Below are 21,586 nucleotides of genomic sequence, written 5' to 3' on the forward strand. Positions count from 1 at the left end.
TTTACTCTCTCAATTGTTAAATAAAATTGAGAGGATCCATTCCCCTATTTAACCGACTTGTTACTCGAGCTCCGACCAGAGATCAAAACTCAGGTAGGGGTACTGTTTATACCTAGACCTACGCATTATAAGACCAACCCACTTTATTTTTAACATATAAGCTACACACAAAATTGGGCCTGCCAAGATCGGCCCAATTACTCCAAGACCATTACAGAAGGCCTAGTTTACCAAGGTTGAACTAGGTTAGATGCAGGTCTCTGAAACCTGAACCCAATCCGATTTGGGAAGCAAGTTAAACGTTCTCTCTACTATTTCGGTAATCACCTAGAATATGAGGGTTATTTCCCACACTGTAAGGGAGTAACCACCTATGATCTCCATGATTCATCTCCAAAAAATGACCAAGTCCTATACTTCTACTCTATAAATATCTCATCTCACAGGTACTTTTTGCAATCCAATCTCACTTAAACCTGCTCAATTTCTTGCTAACTTAAATATTAGAATCCTTTGCAAGTATCCCCCATTGTCCAGGTGAGGACATCGGACCAACCACTGTATTGGCATCTAGGTCGGAACCTACTCCAAAGGGCGTTTTGACCTCACGTATAGGGGGTGGAAATGGGTCGAGTTGAGCCAAATTTTGGCTTCGATGAGCTTGTCCCATGTTATAAATAGATGGCTCAAGTCTCTCATAGGCTTTTTTTCAAGTTCGAGCCTAGTCTGTTTAAAGCCCGACAAGCCCACGAGCCTATTTGAAAAGCCTATTTCATGAATTAAAGCTCAGAACAATACAGTTAAAAAAAAAACTAAATTGACATTAAATGCATTCTAAAATTTATAATTCATAAATTATAAAGCATAGTTTATTTATATATTAATAATTAGTTACACATAATAACCATATTTACAATCCACAAATTTTTCTTTTAACAAAAAACCTACAATCTTAACTGGTCTTGATTATTGATTATTTTTTTTGTTTTGTTTTGTGTTTAATATAAGTAAAATTAAAAATAATTTTTTTAAAAAAAAATATTTTGACGAGCCAATCCAACAAGTTTTGTAGGCTTCTTTCAAAGCATGTGACTTGATTTTTTTAACTAATAGACTTTTCAAAAAGTCCAAACCTAACCTGTTTAATAAAACAAGCCGAGCCGTGAGTCCCGTCGAGTAACCCGACCCAGTTTCATCCCTACTCACGTATAAAGCCAAAATTTACTTTAATTTCAGATAATACGTCGTAACAATATTTTTCTTATAGTATATAAAATATACTTTTTTTTACTTCTCATTTTATCAATCACTTTTAATTGTATGTAGATTTCTTTTCCCACAGATCTAACTTTCATGCATGTGCATTTGTAATTTTTTTTTAAAAAAATGTGTATTTTTCAAGTCTTCTATTTATATTATTTTGTTACTCTAGTTTCAGTTATATCATTAACAATTCTTAAAATTTTACAAAAAAAATAGATTTAATTACATAATGCCAATTTAAAGAGTTATTAAACGTAAAATATTTATAAATTAATGAAGAAAAATGCAATATAAAATAGTAGTACTAATAAAAAAATACAACTCTGTAAAAATATAATATACGTTTTTGGTCTGAATTATTTTATTTATTTGTATCTCTTTTTGGTCTTTTTTTAATAATTTTTTTAATTCAATAAGTTAGAGACCAATTTAACTCTATTTAAAAATTTGTTACTAACTCATGAGTTGTAAGACAGAATTCGAATATTAACACTAAATCAACTAATGAATTAATCACTAGAAGAACTGAGTTTGGTTTTTTGGTCTGCATTTTTATTTTTTATATGTTTTGGACGGGTGTCTGTAATTTTTTATGTTTGAAATCATATAATTTCTTTCGGGCTAGGCCCAACAAAAGTGCAGATAAAAGAAAGTAAAAGATAATTTTTTTTTTATGTTTACCTGAAAAAAAAAACGATAATATTTTGCCGGAAGAGAGAGAGAACCAAAAACCATAAAAAAATACGAGAGGAACCCCTAAAATCGCGTCCAAAAAAAAAAAACCCCTAAAACCATGTTTGGATGAATAACCCCTAAAACGTTTCTAACTGTCAAACTTTCTTCGCTTTCTCTCTTCTCTGATTCCGCCTCTCACTCTCTCTGGCCGGTGCTCTTACATTAGCATCAAACGCCTTTGCGCTTTTCCTCACACCTTTCACTCTTTGGTAACTGCCTCCATACTCAAGAGTCTTCCTGTAACTCTCTCTCTGTGCTACGTACCTTGCCGTTTAAGGCTGTGTTTGGTTTTGATTATTCAAAGAGTGCTTTTATAATTTGATGGTGTTCCATTTTGTTGGAAAAAGAAGATGAAAAACCAATTTAATTAAAAAGCTGCTTCTGTTTAGCTTTTTCAAAAATGTTGAAAATATATTGAGTTTTTGTTTATTTTATAAAAATTTATACAAATATGTGAAAACTCAATTTTCCAGTGAAAGAAAGCTGAACCAAATGCACCCCAAGTGAGGGTAGTTTTTTGTCTGAATTTCTAAGTCGCCAAGCTGTTTATTGATGAATCCTCAATGCATCGGTTACTTCTTTCAGATAGAAGAGTTTTGTGTTGAGATTGTATTTTCTTCGTTGAAGGTTTGCTGAGATGGGGAAGAAAAGTAAACTGAAGGAACATAGTGGCAAAGAGCATTGTCCCTCAACTCTTTTTGTATCCAACCTGCCATACTCTTTTTCCAACTCCCAGGTATTTAGTCTTGTTCATATGTATTCCACTTGTGAATACAAATATCTTTGTGACTTTGCTAAATTTTTCTTAAATATCAGCTTGAGGAGGCATTCAGTGAGATTGGACCTGTCAGGCGTTGCTTCATGGTCACTCAGAAGGGTAAGGAGCAGTGCATCTACCTTCTATTGTTTACCTGTGTATAACATTAGGATTTAGAACTGCCTGTTTCTATACTTTTGTGGGGAAGTTTACTTAATTTTGTGTTTATAAAATTGGGTGGATAAAATATGTCAGTTTCTGCTTAATACCTGTTTCAATGGATGGAATTACCAAGCAAGAATAAGAAATTCTGCCGCATGTGACCCAAGCTGAGTTGTACACTTGTTCTAATTTAACAAAACACTGACTTGTGATGCTATTTTTGATCAATTATCCACAGGGTCAACCCAACATCGTGGCTTTGGTTATGTTCAATTGTAAGTGTTTTAGCCTTTTAACTATTTAATGCTTCGTCTTCATTGTCACCGTCATCTGCTCGTTAAGTGTGAAATCTGATAAGAAGAGCCTTAGCTCAAATAGACAGATACAACTAAAAGTTTTTGCATTTGGAAAATAAGGATTCCATAATATCTCATTGCAGTATTTTTTGAGACACAGATATATACAAACACGCTGTATGTGTTTATATGGTGCCTGTGCTGTATAACCATGGTGTTATACTGTTATTAACTTTTAATTGGTAAATTAATCAATAACTATAACTTATCAGTTGACACTGTTTTTATGTACATAGGCAGACTCCTCCTTTTTCCGGTGTGTCATACATATTAGAAATTGAATTTGTTTCTTAGTTTTCTCTAGTCTAGTACCAAAGGTTTCTCTAGTTTAGTACTAAATGTTGCCATCTGTAGTGCTGTCGAGGAAGATGCTAACCGTGCTATTGAACTAAAGAATGGTTCATCTGTTGGTGGCCGGAAAATTGCAGTGAAGCATGCAATGCCACGTCCTCCCCGTGAAGAACGACAATCGAAACCAATTCAAGGTTGATCCACACTTTAATTCTGGTTCACTGTTCTGTGATAGTTTTGAATGATATGCATTTTGAAATATGAGCACACAATGTAATCATATTTTTATTTCTCTGGCTTATTTTCTCTCTCTATTCTGTCACCCAATAGTTGGTAAGACAGAAGATGACCCAAAGTCAAAAAATGATGATAAAGACAGCAAAGATTCTGGAGAAGAAAAAGCTGTTTCAATTTCAAAGGCAGAAGGTGGAGAATATGTTTATGGTTTTACTACACATGAAATTGTTTTTCTTAGTTGCTTACAATTTTATTTACTTGTTTATTTAGTATTATTTTTATTGTCTTTTAGAGGTACAAGTTTCAAATAAACAAAGAAGCTCAAAGAGGCCCATGGAAATGAGAAAAGCAACTCTTTGTAGTGATATAGCAGATGATGGAGGTGGCTCAGAAAAGCAGAGGTACTTACTCTTCTACTTTTATGTATTGTGCATAAGCTAATTATGCACTCCAGTTTGGAGGTGAATGATAATCCCTACAAACTGAATGTTACATGGTTGAGAATTGCGATTTAGTTGGTATGAGATAATCTGATCTGGACTTATGGTTGTTTCTTTTTTTATTTGTGGATGTATATTCCTAAAATGCTGGTCCTTGTATTGTGTTTGGCAGGGTCGCCAGAACTGTTATATTTGGTAGTCTCATAAATTCCGATATGGCTGAAGATGTTCACCGTCAAGCCAAAGAGATTGGCACTGTGTGTTCTATTAAGTACCCCCTTCCAAGGAAAGATATTGAACTGCAAGGTAACTGCACATTTGAGCTTTTTAGCCCATAGGATGTATAGTGCAGATGAGTTTTCTCCGCACTTGGTTTATTTAAACTGTGGTAAACCAGTTATATTAGAAAATGTAACATTGATACTTTACGGGGCTGTGTTCATGTTATTTTTGAGTCAGGACTTACCATTTTTTTTTCTATTTTATGTAAATTCATCACATTATTAAGGTGTGAAACAGATTAATGTGCAAGATTTGCTCCTGTCTATACCATTCTAAGTTCTAAGGGAGTTTAAATCTTATTATTCTACTATTAAGCTCCTTTGCACTAGGCAAACATTTAATTTGAGTACTGTTAGAAATCAGGTAGGATCATACCATATCAAAGAGTATCAAATATGACTTCTTAGGATTAGCATTAAAATTTATCGTTATACCATTAGTAGTGGTAGGGTTTTACTATTGTTATAAATAGATGCTAGTATTCCCCTCATTTAAGAGCTAAGACACATCACATAAATGTTATATATCCTTCCTCTCATCTGTCAAGTCACTATCTTACTCTATTATTTACCTGGTTAATCATGGATTTTAACAAGTACTGACAAGGACATCGAAGCTTGTTTGTCCATTCCCAAAGAGTTGGTTTTTCAGCTAGGATCTAAATATGTTTTATCAATTATTTGAGGTTATTGTTTGTTGCTTGGGATGTTAGTGGTCATTACACAATTTTTCCAGGTCTCCTGCAAGATGGCTGTGCTTTGGATGCTTCAGCTGTACTCTTTACAAGTGTAAAGTCAGCTCGAGCTGCTGTTATGGCATTACATAAAAAGGAGATCAAAGGGGGAACTGTTTGGGCACGGCAACTGGGTGGAGAGGTAAAGTGCTTGTGTCATATAACCCACAAAGTATAATATCATTTTATTACAGATAAGTATCTGCTTTATATGTGTCAAAATGATTATTATCCGCTAGACAGGCTTTATTGTTTTGCTTTCATAAAATGTAGCCTTTTCCAATGTCATAAAAATTAGATTCCATGGTATCATATTGAATGTGTTATTTATCTTCTGACTTCTGAAGATGAAAATACTATTCTCCTCAAATTTCTGTTATGAAATAAACCATCAACTATAAGTTTCTTTGTGCTCTGTTCACAACATATTCATTATGTTCATATTATAATTACATACTGGGACTTTGTGATATGTGATGCCTCAAAGCCTTGATAGGTTTTAGTTCTTTTAGTTTGGTTTTTGTTCTTTATCCAGTTTATATTTGTACTTTTGTAGAACAATTACTCTGATGTATTTCATTCTCTCATTTTATCCAATACCATGTGTCTGCTATGCGACAATCTGTTGAAATTAGAGTTGGTTTTGTCTACCATGCCCAACATTCGGGCTGAAAGACTATATACATGAAGAAAGCTTTCTGCTGGGCTTAGTGACTAGTTGTATTGGTTTTCTAGAATATATAATGTGTTTCTTGTCAGAATCATCAAATAATCTGTTAAGTGACAGAAGATCGATGCTTTGTTTCATGCTCTCTTGTATTGATCTTCAGTTGACCATGTAGATGTAGTTAACTTCTCTATAGGATTCCCTATAACTACTGGTTTCTTAATTCTTATCTTCTGTATGTGGGCCAGGGTTCCAAGACTCAGAAATGGAAGCTTATCGTCAGAAACCTTCCTTTCAAGGTTTGGTGCTTATAATTAGAAGACATGAAAATCATTATTATCTGGCAATATTGACTTTTGACTAGTTGATTAAACATGATACAGGCTGGTGAAAAGGAAATAAGGGATGTGTTTTCCTCTGCAGGGTATGTGTGGGACGTCTTTATTCCACACAAGTCAGATACAGGGTATATTCTTACTTGCCAGACTTAAACTGTTTTTAATATTGCATAAATATATAATGTCTTTTCAAGCTGGTTTTCTTTCCCTTTCCTATTTTAGGCTATCCAAGGGTTTTGGATTTGTGAAATTCACCTGCAAGCAAGATGCGGAAAATGTATGATCTGTTGCTAAAGTTTTACATTGAGTACCGTTTGTGTTCTAAAATAACCTGAAGCTTTTGCTTTTGATTCAGGCCATTCAAAAGTTTAATGGATCGAAATTTGCAAAACGGCTCATAGCTGTTGATTGGGCTGTTCCAAAAAAGATATTTAGTAGTGATTCAAATGCCACTGAAAAAGGTAAGCTTTATAATTGGTTGAAGTGATACTCCCACCAGCAATTATTATGTGTATGTGTATGTGTATTTGATGTGAGTAGGTCAAATAAAATAATGCTGTGGAAAGGTGTGTTCTTTACCCCAACTTGCTTATTTCCTGGAGGTAGATTACAATTGGATATTATTGTGAAGGAAAGTAATATCGTTTATAAGATCAGAAATTATATTTGTGGTTAATTGTCTCCTGTTTTTACTTCCTAAGATTAGTATGTGACGTAAATTTGTGATTCACTTTGAAAAACATTCTTCATATAGTTGAATACAAATGAGATAATTCATAGCTTGAGTAAGAAACTTCTTTTTATACTTATTTAGAACAAGAGACAAAAGATGGAGATAGTAGTGCCACTGACGACGATGTTGAGAACATTGGTGATGATAACTCTAGTGATGACGATGATAGTGATGAAGACAACCCTAGTCCCATGGAGAAGGAAGGTGTTCCTCCTGAAGTTGATTTTGATATGGAAGTAGACATTACTAGAAAGGTTCTTAACAACTTGATTGCATCCTCCACAAAAAGAGCATCAGCGCAGAATGATTCTATGTTGCCCAAAGAAAATGAAGAGCCAGAGTCAGAGTCAGCCGAAGATGTGGATAATAAAGGAAATAATGAGTCAGAAAAAGTTTCAGGTGTTTCTAATCCTGAAATTTCCAACATAAGCAATTTATCAAATCCTAAGCAAACAGAAGATGTTGATTTGCAGCGAACAGTTTTCATAAATAATCTTCCTTTTGATTGTGATAATGAGGAAGTGAAGGAACGATTCTCTGGATTTGGGGAAGTAGAATACTTTGTTCCAGTTTTACACCAAGTCACCAAGTATGCTCTGGTTCTTTATTTATTTATTTATTTTTTTGCATCTCTATATCACTCCAAACATTATTTATCATCCCGTTTTTGCTGTGCAGACGTCCAAGAGGAACTGGTTTTCTTAAGTTTAAAACCACAGAAGCAGCTAATGATGCAATTAAAGCATCAAATGCTGCTTCAGGTATTCTGCTGAAAGGTAGACCATTGAAAGTTTTGAAGGCTCTGGATAAGAAATCAGCCCATAGCAAGGAACTCGAGAAGGCAAAGAATGAGGTTAATGATCATCGCAATCTTTACCTGGCAAAGGTTTGTGTTCTCCTGTGTACCAGCACTATAGCAACTGATGTGCAATTGTACTAACATTTTTTGCTGCTACAATCTACATTATATGATAGGAAGGACTCATTCTGGAGGGAACTCCAGCAGCTGAAGGGGTTTCGGCCAGTGATATGTTAAAACGCCAACAGTGAGTAGTTTTTGGTTTCAAGTGCAAGTGCCATTGTAATTTTAACTAACATCTATCATTTGGTTCTAATTTTTGTGTGCTGTGATTGAGGTTGTCTTTTATCTCACATTTGCAATAAGGTTATGGCTATTGCATGTGGTACTTATGTCCTATTTAATATGTTCATGTTTATGTTACTTTGTTCAAGAGTGGTTTTCTTTCATGTTCACCTGATAATGGAACAATCCCTCGTTGGTCCTTGCAGCGTTTGCTCTCATCTGAACTTTTATAAACTGTTTCCCTTTTCATATTTGCTCATCTATTTGACATCAAAACAAGTGGGCAAGAGAAATCCAGTCTCTTGAAAATTAAATAACAACATATCTTATATACTATCTTGATTTCCGTATTTTGGGTCCTTTCATCTTCCATATTTGCCAGTGGTAAATATTCTCTAAGTATAATTTCTCTTGGTTTTTGTGATCTAACATTATTTGTTGAAATTTTTTAGGTTAGAAAAGAAAAAGAAGACAAAGCTTCAATCACCAAATTTTCATGTTTCAAGAACAAGACTTATCATCTACAATGTACCGAAGCCAATGTCTGAAAAAGAACTAAAGAAAGTTTGCATTGATGCAGTCATCTCTAGAGCTACCAAGCAAAAACCTGTGATTCGGCAGGTTGGTTAAATATGTTTTGATTTGGAGTCATCAAATAGGTTCTACACAATTTTATGAATTCAATTTTACGAACACTTACTGTGCAGATAAAGTTCTTGAAAGATGTTAAGAAAGGAGGAAAGGTTGTCCGTGAACATTTTTCACGTGGAGTTGCGTTTGTTGAATTTTCAGAGCATCAACATGCCCTTGTGGCTCTGAGAGTTCTAAACAATAATCCTGGTAACATCCTTCATTTCATTGTTAGATATGGGGAACGTTACTCTCGCTTCTCTTTAAACTGATGTTTCATTGATTACAGAAACTTTTGGTCCTGAACACCGGCCAATTGTGGAGTTCGCTCTTGATAATGTTCAAACACTGAAACTCCGGAAGACAAGGCTACAATTCCAAAAGCAAGCCTCTCGTGATGAAATCGAAGCTAGTGAAAATGGCGTATCCAGCAAAAACGAAGTTGACACACATGTGAAGGACAGGAAACGGATAACTCGGGAGAGTGGCAAACCAATGAATGATTCGGATAGAAATGGTGAATCAGGTGTTACAGTGGCAAATGGAAACACCCCAGAAGGACACAAATTCAAGAAACAGAAAGGCAAAAAAGGTAGAAAGGCTGAAGAACTACCAGAGAAAGAGAATTTGGATGCCTTGGCCATGAAACCAAAGAAAAACACACATGGCCGGAGCCGCGGTCGTGCACAACTTGAAGGTCAAAACCCTTCCATTGACACCAAGAAAACAACATCAGGAAACAAGGTAGATGTTGGATCAAGAAAAAGGAAGATGCAAAACGAACCAGGAGACCAAAAGGTTTCTAAGAAACGTCCAAAAAAGAATAAACAATCAGTTGGAAAAGACGTGGTAGACAAGCTTGACATGCTTATAGAACAATATAGATCGAAGTTCTCACACAAACGTTCCGAAGCGAACGACGGTGACAAAAAACCATCCAAACAGCTTAGAAAGTGGTTTGATGTATAGATATCACCATGCTAAGAAATTTTACTTGCAAAAAGTATTTTTGTTTTCCCTTTTTTCCTAAATTTTTTTTTCATTACCTGGTAGAGATGTGATGATGTAACTTTATACGTCACCTTGCGATTGTTTTATTATCATCTGATATAAATTTTGCTGCGTACTGCTTATTGCCATCATAGTTTGTATTTGGGGTTAAGCAAAGATTTTAAGAGTGAACAAAATGCTTAGTTTATTTTTTATACTAGCAAAAACTCTCATGGTGATTTGATGTGTAGTACGGATGGTTGCTAGTGTGTTGATATATTAGGGAGTAGGCATGCAATTATACCTCTATTCAGCAATCGCAGTGCGAACGTGAGGCTGAACTGGATTTGGATTTTTAGGCTGTATTTAGAAGAGAGACTAAGACAGATATTAGAAGATAAAAATGGAGAGATTAATATTAAATTAAATTTTTGTATTATATTTTGTGTAAAGTGTATAAGATTGAGTTATATTATAGTATTTTGTTTGATTTAAAATAAATATAAATATAAAATAAGAATATTTATTAAAATATTTTTAATTTTTAAAAAAAATAGTTAAAATTTTTATTTTTATTTCTAGAAATTTTAGTTTCCTTTTTGGAGATATTGAAAGAACTAAAATTTATGTCTTGGGAGATTATCAAATATAATATTAAGTTGATCTAATCTCCTAATTTAAGTTCTAATTTCTAGAAATAAATACTATCTTAAAAAACAAAGAATTTAGTTTTTACTTGCAACGTATTTTATATTTAGATCTGTTACAAATTCAAGCATTATTGTCATTCAAGTTCAACTAAGTAGATTCCACCAACAAAAATCGCTCATTAAAAGAGCGTGATTATACTAAGTAGATTCCACCAACAAAAATCACTCATTAAAAGAGCGTGATTATACGCACGCATGCCATTTTTCCAACCAAGTCATTTACGTTCACGCGCGGAGCTTTACGTGATCATCGTCGTCTTCTTCTTCCTTGCATTCCTTCTTCTTCGCATGTTTTCTCCCCATCGTCATTCTAATGTTGCTGTTGCTGCATTTTTTTTTCTTTTCCTCCTCCTTTCTTTGGTGATTTTGCAGCATTATAAAGAATTATAACAAAATGAAAAAAGAAGAAGATGAAAAAGAAAAAAAATGAAAAAGAAGAAGAAACAATAGAAGATGAGGAGGAAGAATTTTGAATTGTACAGAATAACGAGACTGAATGCACCTTAATTTGCTCAGAAATGAATCAAAATTACATTAAAAAAATCGAAAATTAAATTCTGAATTAACCGAAATTATTTAATGATGATGATACACAAACAAACTCGTTTCAAAACAAGCGCAGACCAAGTGCACCTTATTTAAATTCAGAAAGAACTGAAATTAATTAATGATTGCGTTCAAAAACAAGCCCACAAACAAAATTGAATGATCAGAAATTCAATAAAAAATGAACCGAAAGTTAAATTTCGAATGAACCGAAATTACTTAATGATGATACACAAATAAATTCGTTTCAAAACAAACACAAACCAAGTCAATTTTGAACAAAAACACATCCAAATCAATTTTAGATTAGACAATGTTATCAATATGGCAAAAATTTGATGATAACGATAACAATAACGACGATAACAATAACGATGATACGCATTATAAGAAGACGACAATGACAATAACGATGATGATGATGGAGGAGAGAAATTCTAATAAGAAAAGGAGAAAGAGGAGGAGGAGAAGGTGATGGTGGTGGTATTGGCGACGACAGTAACAAATTTAAAAAATAATGAAAAAAAAAGAAAAAAAGAAGACATAGCATTAGGGGTAAAGAAGAATATGCGTGCATAAATTTAAAAAAAGAAAAAAAAAAGCATAAAAAAATGCGTGAATAAGCAGCAAATTTTCGTTGTTTAGTAATCAAATATCAAAGGAAATTCTTTTACGAAAGAGAAACTGGTATAACAAAACCCTAAAAAATCTAAGCCTAGCTTAAGATTATAATTATGTAGGAGTTAATACTCAAATTGGCCCCTAAAATTTGACCTCCGACTCAATTTAGCCCTTTTGGTTTCAATTGACTCAAATTGTACCCTGAAATTTTGACCCACGCCTCAAATTGGCCCTTTTGGCGTTTTCCATCACCGGAGAGCTGACCTGGCAATTTTAAATGACACCTGGCAGTATCAAAACGACGCCGTTTTACTATTGGCGCCGAAATGCTTAGAACGACGTCGTTGACATGAAAAAAAAGGGTTAAATGAAATCCAAACAGTAACCACTTTTGAAGTGAAACCCAATTGACCATTTCTCTTCCTTCTCTTCTCGTCGTATACGTTCCCTTCCCTTCAGAGAAGCACCATGGGTGTCTCAGTAATGGAGGTTTGAAAATTTTCTTACTTGGTTCGCTCTCCTTTGTGAAGATTAATTAACTGGAAGTCATCTTTTGAAAAACAGGTTAGTAACAAAAACGCTGCTCTCAACTTTCATGCTCTGTTTTTTCTCAAAATGTTGGTTGTGGGTTGATTTCAATTTTTTCAGTCCACTTCATCATTGTAACTTTGGGAGAATGTGGTTGATTATGGTTGTTGATGATAATAGAGTTTTTGTTTGTTAGGGTTTAATTTTTTTGCATGTGTGTGACTGTGATCAACTGAATCGTTCAGTTCTTTGTCTGTTTGGGCAGTCCTTGATTCTTCATATTCTATTTTAAAATAACAAATTTACTCCTTCATATCCCATTACTAATGAACACACCTGACAAGTTTGCTTTCATGTGTTTCCTTGTTTCTTCTTGTACTATTGTTTACAAGAGTACTGATATAGTGTAAAGAGAGTACTACATTATGTAATGATCATAACAAGAATATAATTTTGATTAAAAAATCCTATTTTTATACATGAACTTTAAAGGTGTGATTACTAGTTGGAATCTTTGAGGGAAGGAATGACTTACTAATTAAAGGAGTCTATTTTATTTATCAAGAATTCTTCCTTTAAAATAACAATTTTACTCCTTCATATTCCACTACTAATGAACACATCTGACAAGTTTGCTTTCATGTGTTTTCTTGTTCCTTCTTGTACTATTATTTACAAGAGTACTGATATAGTGGAAAGGGAGTACTGCATTATGTAATGATCATAACAAAAATATAATTTTGATAAAAAAAATCTTATTTTAATACAAGAACTTTGAAGGTGTAATTACTAGTTGGAATCTTTGAGGGAATGAATGACTTAATGATTAAAGTGTAGTCTATTTTATTTATCAAGAACCCTTCTCTTAAGCTGTTAAATGGGAAATGAAATTGATTTTTTTTTGCTTCTGGTGTCTGAATTACTCTGCCATTAATTATCCTTGTAAAAAGCATAATCCTTCATGTTTAGGTATTTCAGACACTTGTGACTGTTAGTTATGTAATTGATTGTGTGAAGATTTTAATTACTTTGTTCTATTTTGGCAATCAGTTGTGAAAAATATTTGCCCTTTTATTTTCTTGTCATTTTTTTAGATAGGACAATGAGTTTCTCTTATTTGCTTTTCTACTTAAAGATTGAAAATAATGTTCATTGGTTTTAACAATAATTAAAACACAGATGAAAATAGTATGTTTTGTTGATTATTTCTCTGTTTATTATTATTAGGGCTGGAAGTGAGTCAAGCCAACTCATGAGCCAGCTCGAGCTCGACTCGTTAACAGCTCGATAAGCTAAGCTCGTGAGCTGGTGAGCCAAGCTTGAGCCTGAAATTGAGCTCATAAATTAAATGAGTCGAGCTTGAGCTTGGATAAACTCAGCTCATTAGCTCGTGAGCTGGCTCGATTATATATATATATATATATATATATATATATATATATATATATATATATATATATATATATTATAACTTATTTAATATTTATATTTATTTTTACATATAATTTTAATATAGGACATAAATAAAAAATTTATAATTTATTGATAGATAAACAATATATAAAATTGATCTTTTCAAATATTTTTAAAAATATATAAGTTATAATTTATTGATATAAAATTATAGATTATGTATCTATGTTTCTCTTATTTGAGCCGGCTCGTGAGCTCGAGCTAGCTCGTGAGCTTTTGGTGAGCCGCGCTTGAGCTTAAGAAATAAGCTCGATTGTTAATAAGTCGAGCCGTGAGCCAAACTCAATTTTCGTGAGCCGAGCTTGAGCTTGGTCTAGCTCGACTCAGCTCGGCTCACTTCTAGCCCTAATTATTATTATTATTATTATTATTATTATTATTATTATTATTATTATTATTATTATTATTATGGTTAAAGATCTCTGGTCTCTTAGTCCTTATTCATTTTGGCCATTCATTTTTTTTGTGAGAATTTTGATTTTAGTACTTTGTACATAGTTTTGTTTTGACTAGGATGAGTAATTCTTTTGGTACCTGGTGTTTGACCGATTCTTCCAGTGAACCTTGTAAAACAGCTCTATATTATTCTTGTTGTGTTGTTATTATTTTAGTTTTACCTTGAATTTTGTGGAATGAAATGTTCTGATTATTGTTGTGTGGGTTTGTATGATTGTTGTATTCAATGTTCTTATTTTAATTTTGCCATTTCATTTGATTTCTTTTTTTTATTCCTTGGATTGTGTTACGGCCTGGCCCAAACTCACGCGGGTTAACCCGACCCGAGTTCCCGCCGGCCCAACAACGCGCCCTCCACCCGACCCGGACACGCGTCCCGTACGGCTTGCACACAGCCGTGGGACAGCGCCCTTGAGGGTATGGGCCTGACCGCTGGAGGGGCCCACTACTGACATGTATATAAGGGGGAGACTGGCTCTTCCCCCAAGGTACGTCACATTCTTACACCACCTCCTTTCCGCCTGCACATATTCTGACAAGAGCGTCGGAGTGTCTTTGCAGGTGGCACCCCCCCTCTACATACGAAGTGCTCGGGACCTCGCACACCCGGGACCAGGAAACCACGGCCAGACGAGCCTCTCCACCATCCCAAGCGTTGACTTCAGGGTCCTAACCCGAACCGTCCGGTACCCGACCTACCGAACATTGGCGCCGTCTGTGGGGATCACTCGTCCATGGATTTCGTGCTGGTCCAGACTGGGACAGGTTCCGAGGTAGCGCCTCCCGTGCTCGGGGGAGGCGCCGTCGCGACGGAATCCCGGCAACAGCAACGGTCGCCCCTGAGGGATGCAACACAGACTCACGAGAGACGCCCCTTCGGGGGGACAGGTGATAACCACGCCAGGATAATGCAAGAACTACGCCACAGAATACAGGACTTAGAGCGCAGGTTGGCAGAAAGAGAGCGCGACCAACGCTCCCCAGAGCGAAGCCCCACCCGTTCCCGTTCAAGGAGCCGCTCGAGGCGCACGCCGAGCCCCCAATACGAGTCGGAGAGCACTGGGGGCGGGTACGCCCCAGAAGAAGAAGTCGCGACCCCATTATCTACGCCCGACATGAAAGGTGGCGCGCGTCGAACAGGGGCGACGAGGAGGCTCACCGCGAGAACAACGAGTCGAGAAGAACTGCCCGAGGACCCGTCATAATAGGAGCGACTCCTTTCCACCGCTCCGTACTCGAGGTCCGACTACCGAAACACTTCGACAAGCCGTCAGACATGAAGTATGACGGAACGCAAGACCCCCTGGAACACTTGACGGCCTTTGAGGCCAGGATGAACCTAGAAGGGGTGGGAGACGAGGTCAGATGTCGCGCTTTCCCGGTCACCTTAGCGGGCCCGGCAATACGGTGGTTTAACAACCTCCCGCAAGGCTCGGTGACCCAATTTTCTGACATCAGCCACGCCTTCTTGGCTCAGTTCACAACTAGGATTGTCAAAGCCAAACACCCAATTAATTTGCTGGGGGTGACACAGAGACACGGAGAGCCGACCAGGAAGTACCTGGACCGTTTTAATGACGAGTGCTTGGAAATTGACGGTCTGACGGACTCAGTGGCAAGTTTGTGCTTAACGAACGGGCTCTCGAATGAGGACTTCAGGAAACACCTCACCACAAAGCCCGTCTGGACAACGCAAGAGATCCAGTGCGTGGCCAAAGAATACATTAATGACGAGGAAGTCAGCCGGGTTGTGGCTGCCAATAAACGGCAGCCGGCCTATAACCAAGCCCGGCACTTCGAAGCCAGAGAAAGACCAAAGGAACACGCCAGGGACGGCGGTCCGAGTAAACCACCCAAACCATTCCCCCGAGTTGGGAAGTTCACCAACTACACACCCCTCACGGCATCGATCACAGAAGTTTACCAACAGATAGCAGAAAAGGGGATACTGGCGAAGCCCCGACCACTGAAGGACAGGACGGGAGGAAACAAGAACCTCTACTGCGAGTATCACAAGGGTTATGGGCACAAGACCCAAGACTGCTTTGACCTAAAGGACGCCCTCGAGCAAGCTATCAGGGACGGCAAACTCGCCGATTTCTCCCACCTTATAAGGGAACCAAGGAGACGCAACCAAGACCACGACAGCGAAGATAGATCCCGGCCAACGAGGCGATGACAAGAACCAGAGGGTGACGACCACGGCCTCACGGTGGTAAACGTGGTAACGGCCAGAAATACCGCCCCGAAGTCGAAATCGGCACAGAAAAAAGATGCCAAGGTCCTAGCGATCTCCACCTCACCCGTTAGAAGTCTTAAGGGTCTCCCAACTATCTCTTTCGGCCCAGAGGATCAGTGGTTCGACGAGGCGCCGGAAAGTCCGCCCATGGTCATCACGGCTAGGGTCGGAACTGGCCTCGTCAAACGAATCCTGGTAGACACGGGGGCAGACTCAAATATCATGTTCCGAAACGTTTTCGATGCCTTGGGATTGAGAGATTCCGACCTGACGACCCACCAGCACGGTGTGGTAGGGTTAGGTGACCACTTCATCAAGCCGGACAGAATTATCACACTCCCGACCTCTGTGGGACAAGGGCAAAGACGGAGAACAGTCATGGCAGACTTTGTGGTATTACGAGATTCGACGGCTTATAACATCATCCTGGGGAGAAAGACCATTAACGGCTTGGGGGCAGCTATCAGTACGAAACTATTGGTGATGAAATTCATCACCGATGACGGATCCGTGGGATCCCTCAGGGGCGACTTGGAAACGGCGGTCGCTTGCGACCACGCCAGCCTTTCTCTCAGGAAAAAATCCAAGGAAGCGTCAGGGGTCTTCCTGGCCGACCTGGATGCCAGGGTAGACGACAAACCCAGACCAGAGCCAGAAGGAGACTTGGAAAAGTTTAGAGTCGGCGAGGAGGACGATAAATTCACATTCATAAACAGAAACCTCCCGCACGAGATAAAGGAGCCTTTGATGGAAATGATCAGGACCAATGCCGACCTCTTTGCCTGGACACCTGCCGACATGCCCGGGATAGATCCCCAGCTCATGTCGCATCACCTGGCCGTAAAGGCAGGAGCCAAACCAGTGGCCCAGAGAAGGAGAAAAATGTCGCAGGAAAGGGCGGATGAGGTGGCCAAGCAAACGGCCAGCCTCTTAGAAGCGGGATTCATCCGGGAACTGGACTACTCGACTTGGTTGTCGAATGTGGTTCTGGTTAAAAAACACAATGGGAGGTGGAGAATGTGCGTGGACTACTCTGACCTCAACAAGGCTTGTCCCAAGGACTGCTACCCCCTACCTAATATTGATGCACTCGTCGACGCAGCGGCAGGGTACAGATATCTGAGCTTCATGGACGCCTACTCAGGGTACAATCAGATACCGATGCACCGACCCGACGAGGAAAAAACGGCGTTCATAATGCCAGGGGGCATCTATTGTTACAAGGTAATGCCGTTTGGTCTAAAAAATGCCGGAGCCACATACCAAAAGTTGATGAATAAGATATTCATCGAACTCATGGGCAAAACAGTAGAAGTCTATGTGGATGACATACTCGCAAAGACCACACGACCTGACGATCTCCTGAGCGACCTTAACGGCGTTTTCTCGTCACTACCACAACACGACATGAGGCTTAATCCGCTCAAATGCGCGTTCGCCATGGAGGCCGGAAAGTTCCTGGGCTTCATGATCACTCAAAGAGGAGTGGAAGCCAATCCCGAAAAATACCAAGCGGTCCTTCAAATGAAGAGTCCGGGTTGTATCAAAGACGTCCAGAGACTTGCTGGGAGGTTGACAGCTTTGTCCCGTTTCCTCGGCGCATCGGCAGCAAGGGCCCTACCTTTCTTCAATTTAATGAGAAAGGGAATGACGTTCGAATGGACCCCAGCGTGCGAAGAGGCATTCAACCACTTCAAGGAAATCTTGGCGGCACCACCAGTCCTCGGGAAACCCAGAGCCGGAGAACCGCTCTACCTCTACCTGTCAGTAACCGAGGAAGCGCTTGCCGCGGTCCTCGTTACAGAAGAAGCAAAGACACAACAGCCCGTCTACTTCGTGAGCAGGGCACTCCAGGGACCAGAGCTGAGGTATAGCAAACTGGAAAGACTGGCGCTGGCACTCCTAGTGTCCTCCCGAAGGTTAAGACAATACTTCCAGAGTCACCGTATAGTTGTGAGGACAGATCAGGCGATTCGACAAATACTGCAAAAACCTGATTTGGCTGGTAGGATGATGACCTGGGCCATCGAGCTCTCACAATATGACCTACAATATGAACCCCGACACGCAATCAAGGCCCAGGCAATGGCAGACTTCTTGGTGGAGGTAACGGGCGACCCTCCCGAGGAAACGGGCACACGGTGGAGGCTTCATGTGGACGGAGCCTCCAACCAAACGTCCGGAGGAGCAGGGGTCATCTTGGAAAGTCCAGCAGGGGTCATCTATGAGCAATCGACCAAGTTCGAGTTCCCAGTGTCGAACAACCAAGCAGAATATGAGGCTTTCCTAGGCGGACTAATGCTGGCTCGGGAAGTCGGGGCGACGAGGGTCGAAGTATGCAGCGACTCCCAAATCATCACCTCACAGATAAACGGAAGCTACCAAGCCCGGGACCCCCTCCTCCAAAAATACTTGGAAAAGGTTAAGCAAATGACAAGCCAGTTCCAGGAGGTCATCGTCCAGCACGTTCCAAGAGAAAGGAACACACGAGCAGACCTCTTGTCGAAGCTTGCGAGCACAAAGCCAGGATCGGGTAACCGGTCGCTCATCCAAGGCATGGTGAAGGAACCAACGGTCGCCCTCCACTTGACGGAGTCAAGCCCCTCATGGCTGGACCCCATCACCAACTTCCTGGAACTCGGCAAGTTGCCCGAAGATGAGAAAGCAGCCAAAGCTTTAAGAAGGGAGGCGGCCAGATATGCAATCATACAGGGACAACTATTCAAAAAGGGACTTAGCCAGCCCCTATTGAAGTGTTTGCACCCCGACCAAATGGACTACGTGCTTAGAGAAGTCCATGAGGGGTGTTGCGGACACCACATCGGGGGCAAAGCCCTAGCAAGGAAGCTCATCCGAGCAGGATACTACTGGCCGACAATGATGAAGGACTCAAAGGAATTCGTCAGAAAATGCACGAAGTGTCAACAAAACGCCAACTTCCACAAGGCACCGGCCTCCGAGCTAAGCTCGCTAACGACTACACGACCTTTTGCACAATGGGGAGTCGACCTCCTGGGACCTTTCCCGGTCGGCCCAGGACAAGTCAAATACCTCATTGTAGCCATTGACTACTATACCAAATGGGTGGAGGCTGAACCACTAGCCACGATATCGTCCTCCAACTGCCGGAAGTTCATGTGGAGGCAGGTGATAACCCGTTTCGGTATCCCGGAGGTCGTTATCTCGAACAATGGGACCCAGTTCACCGACAAGAAGTTCATGGAATTCCTCTCTGGCCTGGGGATAAAGCAAAAGTTCTCCTCAATAGAACACCCCCAAACAAACGGGCAGGTAGAAGCCGCAAACAAAGTCGTCCTTCTTGGTCTAAAGAAGCGCCTAGACAGTAAGAAAGGAAACTGGGCTGACGAACTCCCCTCCGTCTTATGGTCCTACCGGACAATCGAGCAAAGCGCCACGGGGGAAACTCCCTTTCGCCTAACATACGGGGTCGATGCGGTAATACCAGTCGAAATCGGCGAACCAAGTCCCCGACTACTACTCGCGGGCATGAGCGAAGCGGTCGAGAAAGACCTGATTGAAGAAACAAGGGAGATGGCCCACCTAACAGAAGCGGCGCTGAAACAAAGAATAGTCCTGCGTTACAACGCAAAAACCCTCAAACGAGACTTCGAGAAAAGGGACCTCGTCCTGCGACGCAACGACATCGGCGTCCCGACCCCAGGAGAAGGTAAGCTGGCGGTAAATTGGGAAGGTCCCTACAGGGTAAGGGAGGTACTCGGCAAAGGCGCTTACAAACTCGAAAAACTCGACGGCAAGGAAATACCCAGAACATGGAACGCAGGTAACCTAAAGAGGTTCTACTCCTGACCCACCGGCCCGCCGACCAGGGAGCCTAACCAGATAGTTGATACTTGCCCTATCTACATGTTAATTCATCTTGTTTACTTACTTTGTCAAATACTTGCCCAACTGACGAGTAATTTTCACTTGTTCAAATTTTTTACTTATTAAAACTTTCTTACTTCACATCTGTTTCACATGACCAAAACCTAAAACGGCACCTCGGGATTGATCACCCCGGGAGCCATACGGCTCATAGGCCTCAACCAATTCGACGACGACGCGACCAAATCAGTCCGAACTATTGCCAAATGTGAAAACGGCGAGACGGGCACAAGAAATAAGCCCGCTCAGAATAAACGGTAACACGATAACGGCAACACGACAAAACAACGAAACAAGCACAAATCACAGCAATCAAACGACGATAACTTATAAAGCGTCAAAATATGGAACGGACAAGTAAATTGTTCAAAACAAACAAAACGACAAAATATCCTAAGTTACAAGACTTCACTTCCTCGGCATATCAACAATTTTTCCGTCCTGGATAGTCTTGAAAACGCCAATTGACGACGTCTCGAAATCAGGAGCAGCGATCCTCAGCTGAGCCTTCAGGGCATCTTCGGTCATCAAGATAGCATTCTTCCCTTGCTCCTTGGCCACCTTAAGCTTCTTCTTAAGCTCAGCGGCCTCTGCTTTAGCGGCCTTCGCCTCCGAGACGGCCTGCTCCCGCTCCTTTTCCAAGGCGACAACCCGACCCTGAGCGGCGTTCAGTTGACCCTCCAATGTCATCTCGCGCTCAAGAAGCCGGGCCACGGTCTCATCGGACGCCTTCAACCTCTCCGCAACAAACGACGACTTCTCCTCAGCAGCACTAAGCTTTCCCCCCATCTCGGACAGCTGACCCTGGAGGAGTTCAACTTGAGCCTTAAAGTCATTGTTCGCCTTAGCAGAGGACTCAAGCTTCCTCCGGAGCGCCTCCATACCGGATAACTCGAATTCGGCCTTCCGAGCTATCACGGCCCCACGAAGCAAGGTGCGATACATCCACCTCGCCTGCCCGGACAGTTCGGTCTCATGAAAATGCTCTTCTGTCCCGGGTATCAGTTGGGAGTCAATGAATTTGGTAGCATCAAAGTTCCTCTCCATTATGGTAAGGGCCCCTTCCGGGCTGGAAGACATCTTTCGCTTCTTGGGAGTATGGATAAGCTCCACGTCACTATCCGGATGAGGGGTGAGAGTCACATGCCCATCAGCGGGCCCTTCCTCGCGGGTAGGGGAAGCCTGACCCCCTGCGCCCTGTTTTCCCGACGCTTCGGTATCCCAGGTAGGGGAAGTCTGGCTCTCCTTCTCCCCTGAAGGACCCTCCGACTTACCGATGTCCTTCTCTTCGGCATTCTCGTCATCACTTGCCTCAAAAAAGGTCTTCATCAGATTCTCAAGACCGGTCACGGTGGCAGACATTTCCACTGCAACAAGCAACAGGCACGATTAGTCGTTAGATCGGAAAG

General features: G+C 40.2%; 2 protein-coding genes across 3 annotated transcripts; both read left to right on the top strand.

Annotated features, from left to right (window-relative positions):
• Positions 1–2,000: 2,000 nt before the first annotated feature.
• LOC112770986 (uncharacterized) lies at positions 2,001–9,847 on the top strand. 2 transcript variants are annotated; one of them, XM_025815515.3, is made up of 19 exons: positions 2,001–2,207; positions 2,584–2,734; positions 2,815–2,875; positions 3,156–3,192; positions 3,628–3,758; positions 3,895–3,990; positions 4,094–4,202; positions 4,414–4,547; positions 5,259–5,398; positions 6,172–6,222; positions 6,307–6,389; positions 6,484–6,538; positions 6,617–6,722; positions 7,076–7,583; positions 7,673–7,880; positions 7,970–8,040; positions 8,531–8,699; positions 8,786–8,918; positions 8,998–9,847. In XM_025815515.3, the coding sequence occupies exons 2-19, from the start codon at positions 2,636–2,638 to the stop codon at positions 9,675–9,677; spliced, it is 2,871 nt and encodes a 956-aa protein (XP_025671300.1). In that variant the 5' UTR covers positions 2,001–2,207; positions 2,584–2,635; the 3' UTR covers positions 9,678–9,847. The 2 variants fall into 2 exon arrangements, with proteins under 2 accessions (XP_025671300.1, XP_025671301.1); XM_025815516.3 differs by having other exon boundaries at positions 2,028–2,207; positions 2,626–2,734.
• Positions 9,848–15,308: 5,461 nt separating this feature from the next.
• On the top strand, positions 15,309–16,211 carry LOC112770443 (uncharacterized). The gene has a single exon (XM_072225057.1). It carries the CDS (start codon positions 15,309–15,311, stop codon positions 16,209–16,211), a length of 903 nt encoding a protein of 300 aa, XP_072081158.1.
• The last annotated feature ends 5,375 nt before the right edge of the window (positions 16,212–21,586 follow it).

This window comes from Arachis hypogaea, chromosome 18 (assembly GCF_003086295.3).
Source record: "Arachis hypogaea cultivar Tifrunner chromosome 18, arahy.Tifrunner.gnm2.J5K5, whole genome shotgun sequence".
Taxonomy (NCBI): Eukaryota; Viridiplantae; Streptophyta; class Magnoliopsida; order Fabales; family Fabaceae; genus Arachis; species Arachis hypogaea.

What these genes read in the sequence shown, in the direction of transcription:
- LOC112770986 (XM_025815515.3), top strand. Translation starts at nt 2,636, where the DNA reads ATGGGGAAGAAAAGTAAACTGAAGGAACATAGTGGCAAAGAGCATTGT. An exon ending in CTTCATGGTCACTCAGAAGG is followed by an intron (nt 2,876 to 3,155) that starts GTAAGGAGCAGT and finishes AATTATCCACAG; the next exon opens with GGTCAACCCAACATCGTGGC. An exon ending in GGCTTTGGTTATGTTCAATT is followed by an intron (nt 3,193 to 3,627) that starts GTAAGTGTTTTA and finishes TGCCATCTGTAG; the next exon opens with TGCTGTCGAGGAAGATGCTA.
- LOC112770443 (XM_072225057.1), top strand. Translation starts at nt 15,309, where the DNA reads ATGAAGTATGACGGAACGCAAGACCCCCTGGAACACTTGACGGCCTTT.